At 33.7% G+C, this 11,108-nt stretch overlaps 1 protein-coding gene across 1 annotated transcript; it reads right to left on the bottom strand.

The window, feature by feature from the left end:
• Positions 1 to 10,607: 10,607 nt before the first annotated feature.
• On the bottom strand, positions 10,608 to 11,015 carry LOC114171461 (uncharacterized). The gene has a single exon (XM_028056469.2). The coding sequence runs from the start codon at positions 11,013 to 11,015 to the stop codon at positions 10,608 to 10,610; it is 408 nt and encodes a 135-aa protein (XP_027912270.2).
• Between the last annotated feature and the right edge of the window lie 93 nt (positions 11,016 to 11,108).

Here is an 11,108-nt window from a genome sequence, read left to right as displayed (position 1 = left end):
TGTCTACCCCTAGTCTGAGAAAGAGTTTATATTTGTAGAAAAGAATTTTAAAATAAAAGATAATTGTTCATAAACTTTCCCTACAAGCCTAAAATATTATAATATAAAAAACAAAAAGAATGAAAATAAAATAATATGAAAAATGAAATCTTAAATTTAAAATTGAACACTTAACATAAAATATATAAAAGAATAATAAATAAAACAACACGTTGCCACATGTTACTGCATTCTTATTTACAATAATAACGATACATCTCTAAGATAGACGAAAGACGAGAGAGTAGGTTTTCTTCTCGTTCTTTTAAGAGAAGAGAGAAGGTTTGGTGAGATGAAGAACATGTAATTTGTAACCTACCTAGAGAGAAGAAGAACAGACACTACAAAAAATTTATTTTTTATTAGTGTTTTTTTAGCATTTTAATAAACCGCTACAAATATTTTTATTAATGTTATTTTTTTAACCGTCACAAAATTTAAATTATTTTAAACTTATATGCTTTTAGAGTTGTTAAAGTTTCAAAAAAGAGAATTGGAAACTTTGTAAATCAAATATTCGTGACTTGTCTCATCTTCTCCTCTCCTCTCAGGTTTTCTCTCTCAAGGGCTTCTTCATTTCCCTATAGCAGGCGTTATCATTTCTTTTCGTTGTGCATTCTCAATTCTTATTTTTCACTTTTCTCTTACGATGGTGGAAAATTACTGCGGGGATTTCTTGGTTTGAAATAGCAAAAAGGTGAACCATCAAATACTTTTTCCCCTTATAATTTGTGTTATTATTAGTTTGCTATTTTAAAAACTAGAAGGTAAAGCTTCGATTAACCAGAATTTTTTAATAAGCAAATTTTGGTTGATACTGTGCTATGACAAGTAACATGCGTGGAGCTATCTTTTTTTTTTTTTGACTTATTTTAGAATTTGTAACAACTGCATTTACTTTATAATTAATGTTTATTTATGCATAGCTTGAAGAAAAATTAAATTGAAACAGTGAAAAAGAAAATCTAATTTTGAGTTTTCTAATAGAGTGCACCACCATTTGGGTGAGATAGATAATGTTAATTTGATATGGTCAAAAACATAGGCGAAGCAAGCTTGGGAGATGCATTTTCTGTGAATCTATGTGAGTTGCTTCTTGAACTATCCGACAACATCATTTGTAAATGTGCTCTTGGACAGAAGTACACTAACAACATGGTCAAAGAGCTTGCAAGGAGGTTGATGATTCAACTTGCAACTGACACTTGGGGATCTGATGTAATCATCTAAAATTGCAAGCACTGTGTGTAGGATTCTTCTGGTATTTTCTAGGACAATGATAGTTTAAGGATCTCCTTGTTTTATTGAGTTGAGGGCCTTTACAGTGGTCCTCCAAGTGACCCAAACTCAAAGTTGATCACCTTTAACCCTAAAGCATGAGAAGGCAAGCGTTTAATTGTTTGCATACTGTAGTTGAATAGCGAAGCATAAAATGCATAATTTTCTTTGCTGTTATTGTCAATATAGTTCTCTCTACCTTTGTTTTCTTCTCTTGCAATATAGTTTCCAATCGGTTGAGTGATATCTAAGAAAATTCTCCCTGCATGTGTTCCCACTTTGTTGGAAGTCATGCGAGATCCACATGTAGTTGTAGATGGTTTTACTTATGAAGCTGAGGCTATACAAGGATGGCTTAATGGTAGTAATGACAACTCACCAATGACTAATGATAAGCTTGACCCTCACAATCTTGTTCCCAATTATGCTCTTCGTTCTGGAATCCATGACTGGCTTCAAAACCGTCAAAATATGATGTATTTTGTGACAATTTTTAACCGTCAAAATATGATGAAATATAAATAAATTAGACTACATTTTGTGGCGATTTTTAACCGATATTATTTTTTTTCTTCTGACAATACCAGCAGTTAGAATATTTTTGTCACAATCTATTTTTGACATTCGTAATTCTGACAGTTATTTAAACCGTCAGAAATGTCATTTGTGACAGGTTTTAACCGCTAGAACTTGTAGATGGTTTTACTTATGAAGCTAAGGCTATACAATGATGGCTTGATGGTGGTAATGACAACTCACCAATGACTAATGATAAGCTTGACCCTCACAATCTTGTTCCCATTATGCTCTTCATTCTATAATCCATGACTGGCTTCAAAACCAATTATCTAGTGCTTTTCTCCCATTTTAATTGAATTGTATATCTACTTTTTATAGGCATATCTAGGAAAGAAAGTTATCATTTCATTTTGTTAGCTTGGATCAGGTTCTTCAATCACAATTTATACCTATCGTCTTGTATAGGTTAGACAACAACATGATTATCCTACAATAGTTCTGAAGTACACATTATCTAAGATATATATCATAACAACTCTTTATGTGATTATGTTTATATTTTTGTTAGTTTTATATAAGGAAATTTTGATTCATGTGAAGGAACTGTCTAAATTCGATAGCAGTAACAATTTTATAAAGTGAGAATCTCAAATGGTCATGATGTGGTTGGTTATTCCTTTATGTATGGGTTTATCTAAAGCAAATAGTAACATAGTGAAAAAAGATTTAAGTTTTTTTTTTTTAAAAGGGAATGGTTGAAACAGGAGCTTAAATGTATTTTATTTGTCATGATTTTTAACCGTCAAAATATGATGCATTTTGTGGCGGTTTTTAACCGTAAAAAATATGATGCATTTTGTAACGATTTTTAACCGTCAAAATATGATGCATTTTGTGGTAGTTTTTAACCGTCAAAACATGATGAAATATAAATAAATTAGACTACATTTTGTGGCGATTTTTAACCGCTATTATTTTTTTTCTGACAATACCAGCAGTTAGAATATTTTTGTCACAATCTGTTTTTGACATTCATAATTCTGACGGTTATTTAAACCGTCAGAAATGTCATTTGTGACGGGTTTTAACCGCTACAACTTGTAATTTTAACCATCACAAATATTCACTTTTTTTGTAGTGAGAAGAGACAATGTTCTTCTTCAACTAACTTTTCTATACTTTTATCTTTTTAATAGATTTGTCACAAAAATGTTTCACATTTTTTTCGTTTCTTTATATCGCTAGTTTTATGTATTCATAATCAATACTTTTATATATTGAAATATTGTGCATTTTTTTATATTTAGTTAAGCTAAAAGGAATGTTAAGGTTATCGAAAAATCAGAAGAGAAAATTCAATGAAATCTCAAATTGATACTTTAATATTTTTTGATATTTAGTTAAGCAGATTTAATATTTAAAGAATTTTAAAAATAAAGTCCTAAAGTATAGATTATATTTTCAATTATATTAGAGTATGTTTATTACACGAGTCTTAATATTTAAAATATTTAAAGTCTTAATATTTTTAATTATATTTAAAGGATTGGCTTCTCTTTGAATTTTCTTCTAAATAAAAAAACACAAGTTCCGTCACTTCCGCGTTTTAAAGGATGGACTTGATGCTTCCAATTTTTACAATTAATTAGATTTGATGTATTTTTGTTTCTCTATTTTAATATAACATTTCTTCATTTTCTTTTTTCTTGGGTATATTTCCTGTTCCCTTATTTAGGACACATAACGGGAATGTTAATTAAACATTTGAATACTGTCTTTGTAAATTTTGGCACTCCACGTTAAATGTCCTAAACACAAATACTTAAAACATACGATGATTTGATATTGTGTTAGATGTGGTTGATTTGTAGGTTTGTGATTTGAACAGGTGTAATGTTTTGTCAATAATTTGAATAATTATTGGAATATTGTATTCTGAATTTGTTTACCAATTAAGATTTAGAAAATTATTTTGTTTTAGTTTTGCTAGGTATTGTGTAGTTTCGAAACAAAAATGGCCTTTAATTATATTTTTTAATGTAATAAATTAAAAGTATAACAATTTGGATAAAATATATAAACCAAAAAGAACAATTCCGTGTTTTATGTTTTCAAAACTTTAGAATATCATACTTAAAATTCAACTTCAACTTCTTCAAAATATAGGAAATCAAAAGTTTTCCTATCTATTCATTTCTATTTATTTCCATTACTTATTTAGACCTATTATAAAATAGAAAAAATTAGTCATTTTTTTTACAAGAATGTGCATATACGTGCACAGTTAAACAAATTCTATTGTGTAAAAGGATTTTAAAATAAAAGATAATTGTTCATAAACTTTCCCTACAAGCCTAAAATATTATAAAATAAAAAACTAAAAGAATGAAAATAAAATAATATGAAAAATGAAATCTTAAATTTAAAATTGAACACCAACATAAAATATATAAAAAAATAATAAATAAAATAAAAAGTTGTCACAAGATACTGCATTCGTATTGGTAGTAATAAGGATGCATGGTTAGGGTTTCTTGTAAAGCCAAAATCAGAGAATAGGTTTCTTATTAACCATAATAACGATACATTTCTTGATACTGGTGATAGCATTGCTTTAAGATAGACGAAAGAGTAGGTTTCATTCTCGTTCTTTTAAGAGAAGAGAGAAGGTTTGGTGAGATGAAGAAAAAGTAATTTGTAACCTACCTAGAGAGAGAAGAAGAATAGAAGAGACGGTGTTCGTCTTCAACTAACTTATCTATACTTTTATATTGTGTATTTCTTGATATTTGGTTAAGCATGAATGTTGCAAAAGGTTATCGAAAAATCAGAAGAGAAAATTCAATGATGTCGCAAATTGATACTTTAATTTTTTTTTTTTTGTAAATTTTTTAGATATTTAACACCAATCTTTGTTGGTTTTTCTATTAATTTAAACTTTTTATATTTAATTATATTTTAAATATTAACAATATTAAAATATAATTATTTTATCATTTAATTGTTTTTTAACTTTTATTCGTGAACATTAAATAAAATATTAAACATAGCAATAATATTTATGGATATTTTTGTTCTTTAAATAAAATAAAATTGTATTGAAGGTTATCATGTCGAATTTGATTTAATATCATAATTAATAATAAACTTTTACGATATTCGATGTATATTAATTATTCTTAACTAGTGTTCTAAAATAAAAGTCTCTCGCATCATGAATTTCTTCACATCATATATATATATATATATATATATATATAACAAATAAAATAAAACAAAAAAATGTCACGTGATCGGTTTCTAAAGCCTGTGGTACTACATTAGTATTGATAGTAATAACGCCGCATTGTTCAGATTTCTTGTAATAATTTGCTAGAAAAGATTTTTTTCTGCTATTTATTATAAGAATTTTAATTGGCAAGTAATTCCTTCATGGGTAATTATTTGGGTTAAATATGTTTTTGGTCCCTCAAGTTTGAGCGAAATTTAGGTTTAGTCCCTCATCAAAACTTTTGACCAATTTAGTCCTTCATCTTCCAAAATACATGAATTTAGTCCTTTTAACCAAATTTTGTTAAGTTTATCTGACATTTCAAGCGCATTTCATGATAGTATTTAAATTATTTATACTGTTTGACACATTTTTGCTTCAATGTTAACTTAAATACTATCATGAAATGCGCTCGAAACGTCAGATAAACTTAACAAAATTTGGTTAAAAGGACTAAATTCACGCATTTTGAAAGATGAAGGACTAAATTGGTCAAAAGTTTTGATGAGGGACTAATTCCAAATTTCGCTGAAACTTGAGGGACCAAAAACATATTTAACCCTAATTATTTCCTACAAAATTATAAAATTCGCAAGTATTTTCTACGAAATTTGTTACGAAAAGTTTTTTATACAAAATATTTTGTAAAAAAATTGGCAACAATTTCCTACAATTTTTTTTCATAACAAAATTTATAAGTATTTCTTACAAAAAAAAATCAAAACAAAATTGGCAGGAAATATGAGTTTTTTTAGTAGTATAGGGACAAAGTCCTCTTGATCGTTGAAAGGGAATTTAGGTTGCATATTTTGACAACCAACGATGCATATTGCTTTAAGATAGAAGAGAGAGAGTAGGTTTCGTTTTTGGGATCGTATTTGTTCAGAATGACTATTGGCAACACGTATTAAAAATGTATTTTTTTCTGGACTAATTTAAAGAACCACCAATTCCATGAAATGCATCGTTATTACTATCAATACAAAGCCTATTTTCTGATTTTAGCTTTACAAGAAATCTGAACAATGCACCGTTATTACTATCAATACCAATGCAACACCACAGGCTTTAGAAACCGATCACGTGACATTTTTTTATTTATTATAATTTTATTTTATTTGTTATATATTTGATGTGAAGAAATTTTTTCACTCAAATTTGTGTATTCAAAGATTTTATTATATTGTATTATATCTTTATAAATTATATACTTTATTGACAAGTATCGGTAAACTATATAGTGACTAATTATTTTTTCACTAAAATTTGTCACTATTTAAAGATTTGATTGTATTGTACTATAACTTTCCACCAATCTATTTTAAGCTTCCATACCACATAAAATCTCATCTGAAAAAAAGTTTGAATTTATAAAACAATGAATAAGTTAGACTCCCAAAATTAAGTTAAATGATATCAAATATTTTAACATTTTTTTTAACATTGACCTGATCCTTTCAGAAGGGGATCTTCTTAAAACACATACCAAACTTTTCACTCATCATCACCTTATTAATATCTACTCTATTGTAATGAAAAAAACAAAGTGACAAATATATAAATTGTGTTCTTAATCTTTTTGTTACATTTTACTCTCTTACCCTTCTCTTATTCCACCACCATATATAAATTCTCTATTTCTTTATTTATCAACAAGAACAAATATATTAATAGGAGCAATAACATTGCTTTAACCTAAATACAAAAAAAAGGAAAAAAAAATCATCAAGAACATATCTAAATTATACATCTTTCTCTACAAATCAACATTAAAACATAGATGAAGTTGTGGTTAGTGAGGTGAAATAAAAAATGTTTAAATTCTTGTATATTTTAAATGGAAAGAAATGAAAAATTTGTCATCACGTCTTTTTTTTTTTCATGTTTTAAATTTTCATTTTGCATATGTTAGAGTATATTATAGAGTGGAGTTAAATATGTTTTTTGTAACATCCTGTTTTCATAGTTTTTAAACTATTAAACAAAACATTTAAATTTTAATAATTTAGAAGTAGATGATGACGTACGCCAGTATAATATATAATACAGTCATCCTAAAAAAATAACCATACATACGCTGATCAACATATACAGCCCATACACTACAAAAGGGTTACAAAATACCTGATCAGCTAAGCAAAAGAAAGAAAAGGCTACATATACTACTGGTACGTCTAATGTAATCATCTCACGTCCCGGAGGGGTATATCCTCACCTGCACGATTATCTGTTCACGCCATTCAATAGGGACGATCATTGCAAAAGTAGAAGACACACAGAACACACCATAGAAACTAGAAGGGTAAGCTAAGTTGAATGAAGAGCAAACCATGCAATTTATTTTATCCTAAGGCAGAAAATAGGATCTATTACACAATCTATCAAAAATCATCCAATTAATCTCAACTATAACACCACACATCATTCTAGACTTGATATCCGGATTATGTAAGTGGCATTGGAGCTCTTGGTGACTTGCACTTGAGATGGTTCCTAAACTCTGCAGAGTTTTAGGAACAAGGGGTATTCACCCAACCACTCTCAAGGTAAATCCCATCACCTCTATGATGGATCGGATTCATAGACCAGGACCTCCTGCTACTTCCCCCGACGTAATCCATTATACTCTACTTGAGTCTTAATGGTTACTAGGAGCGTCAGGATGTCACCAATCTGAGTCCTCATGCCCTTACATTTACTAAACCACATTCCTTAGGATTTCCCTTGAAACCCTATCTCCAACATGTTCGCATTCTCATCAAATTCACACTCAATCCCATCACATAGTCTAACATGCATAAAGATCACATACAAGATCAACTATCATCATCTTAAAGCAATCAATATAGCATCATGTAAGCAAAACAGTGAGAAAACTAAGTTCTGCAGGGAATCTCGCTTAGGCTAGAGAGTCTCGCCTAAGCTAGAGAGCTTATCTCGCTTAGGCGAGTTGATCTCGCCTAGACGAGACATCATACAGTGGCGAATTAAAAATCCTGGGCGAACTCTCGCTCAGGCTAAACTGGCTAGCCTAGACGAGATGTTATCTCGCTCAGGCGACTCCAGCTCGCCTAAGCGAGATTTCGCGCAGTGACAGGGGTGATCTTCTGGTATTTTCGCTCAGGCGAGAGCAACTCGCCTAGGCGAAACTACCAGGAAATCCTCCCTGTTCTTCACATGCAAGCTCGCTCAAGAACATCCCCCACTCAATTTCACACACCAGCAGTCTCAAACACCAATTAAACAAGCAATCATTCAATTAAAGCACTCACGAACACAATCCACATCAAAATGAGTTAAAAAGTTAGTTTCCCTTACCTATTCTTGAGTTAAAGTTTGGGTGAAGACAACCTAGGAGAGGGGAGTAGAATTCCTCAGCCCAACCTAGAAGAATTCATCATCCAATCACACAGAAAGGATGAGCACTGGGTTAGACTCTGAATGGAAGCAAAATTTCGAGTTGAATTTCGAAATCAGAATTGAGGCTGCAAGGAAAACTTACCTAGGAGATGAACGGAGGCAGCAGAAGGTTCAGGCGTGGCTTCCTCTCTAGGACCTAATCAAGAAGCAAGGTTGGTGAGATGGAGGCAAGGGTTAGAGAGAGAGAGACAGAGGGGAGAGTTGAGTTTGTAGAGAAGAAGAAAATGAGAGTGGGTTTGACTTTGTTTCTGGAAAAAGAGGAGTGTTGCATTCTCCCCAACAACAAAAATTTTCGACCCAAAAATTGAGACTTACCAGACAACAAGTGTGGATATGACTTTCTCACATCTCCTTCCAATTCCCAAGTGAAATCGCCTGTCCTCTTGTCCTAGATGACCTGGACTAGTCTAATGGATTTCCCTCTGAGCTGCCTCATCTGAACATCTCCTAAACCAACAGGTTGAACTTCCACTGTAAGATCTCCTCTAATCTGCAGATCTTCCATCTCGAGTATATGGGAAGGGTCGGGCACATACTTCCTGAGCTGGGAAACATGAAACACTGAATGGAGGTTGGCCAAAGGAGGAGGTAGGGCAATCTCATATGCCACTAGTCCAACTCTTCTCAGAATCTGGTATGGACCAACGAACCTAGGAGACAACTTCTTCTGATGTGAGATGCGTGAACCGCCTTTCTGCTTAAGGCGTCAGCCACCACGTTCGCCTTCCCCGGGTGGTACAACAACTCAAAATCAAAGTCTTTTAGGAACTCCATTCACCGCCTCTGCCTCATGTTTAACTCTTTCTGGTCAAACAAATATTTCAAACTCTTATGGTCATTGAAAACTTGAAATTGTGCACCGTAAAGATAGTGTCTCCAAATCCTTAGTGCAAACACCACTGCTGCCAACTCCAAGTCATGCGTAGGGTAGTTCTTTTCATGATTCTTCAACTGTTGTGAGGCGTATGCCACCACTCTCCATTCTTGCATCAGAACACATCCCAATCCTGATGAGAAGCACCAACACTGGAGCGCCAGTCAACTTTTGCTTTAGCTTTAGAAAGCTCTCTTCACACCGGTCGGTCCAAGCAAAAGGTTGATCCTTGCGGGTTAACTGGGTCAAGGGTCCTGCTATCTTGGAGAATCCTTCAATGAATCTCCTATAGTAACCTGCCAGCCCCACGAAGCTCCTTATTTCAGTCACTAACTTAGGGCGTTCCCAATTTAGCACAGCTTCTACTTTAGACGGATCTACTGCTATGCCTTGAGCCGCTATCATGTGCCCGAAGAACTGAACTGAAGTCATCTAGAACTCACATTTTGACCGTTTTGCATACAACTGCTTCTCCCTCAGTATGCTTAGAACTATCTTCAGATGCTCCGCATGTTCCTCTGGAGTCTGTGAGTAAATCAAGATGTCATCTATGAAAATCACCACGAACTTATCCAGGAATGGCCTGAAGATTCGGTTCATGTAGTCCATGAAAAAAGCGAGGGCGTTAGTCACACCAAACGGCATCACTACATACTCGTAGTGTCCGTACCTGGACCTGAAAGCGGTCTTCTGCACGTCATCAAACTTGACTCAAATCTGATGGTATCATGATCTCAGATCAATCTTGGAGAACACTGCAGCACCGTGCAACTGATCCATCAAGTCATCAATTCTTGGCAGAGGGTACTTGTTCTTGATGGTTAGCTTATTCAGCTGCCTGTAATCCACACAGAGTTTGGAACTACCATCCTTCTTTTTAACTAGTAACACCGGCGCTCCCCAAGGCGATACACTCGGCCTGATAAACTATTTCTCTAGCAGCTCTTCACTCTGTTTCTTCAACTCCACTAGCTCAGCAGGGGCCATTCTGTAGGGTGCTATGGACACTAGCCCTGCTCCTGGCACCAGGTCAATGGAGAACTCTATCTCCCTAGTAGGGGGTAGGCCAGGCACATCCTTAGGAAACACATCTGAGAAATCCCCCACTAAAGACGCCTCCAAGGGTCCCATCTCAGTCTCAACGGATAACTGAGTCAAAATCAAGAAGCATTGAGACCCTTCCTTCATTGCCTTGTCCACCTGCTGTTAGGACACCAACAGATCTTCATCTTCTAGGCTAGGAAACAACTCTTTCCTTTCGTTGCAGTCAAGGAGAATGTGATTGGCAGATAGCCAATCCATGCCCAAGATGACATCTAGCCCCACCAAGGATAAACAAATGAGGTTTACCCTATACTTGCACCCCTCAACCTCGATCTTACACCTAGCACACACGGTCGAGGTTCTGACTAACCCAGAAGCAGGTGTGGACACCACAAGGTCATACTGGAGCTCCTTCACCGGAAGACCCAACTCCACCACTCTAAATTCCGACACAAAAGAATGTGTCGGCCCCGAATCGAACAGAACATGCAAGTTCCTACCAGCTATCACACAAGACCCGATGATGAGGTTACCTGATCCAGCTGCCTCAGTACCAGTGACAGCGTACATCCGACCCTCCGCTTGTGGTCTCGCACCTCCCCTTGACGGTTGTGACTAAGGCTGTGGTGAAGGCCTCGGCACTATGCTCCTGTCAACTAGGCA

The sequence above is a fragment of the Vigna unguiculata genome, chromosome 6 (assembly GCF_037176805.1).
Source record: "Vigna unguiculata cultivar grain cowpea cultivar isolate G323 ecotype 2 chromosome 6, ASM3717680v1, whole genome shotgun sequence".
Lineage (NCBI taxonomy): Eukaryota > Viridiplantae > Streptophyta > Magnoliopsida > Fabales > Fabaceae > Vigna > Vigna unguiculata.
Note: the sequence above shows the minus strand (reverse complement) of the source record. Positions and strands in the feature narration are given on the sequence as shown.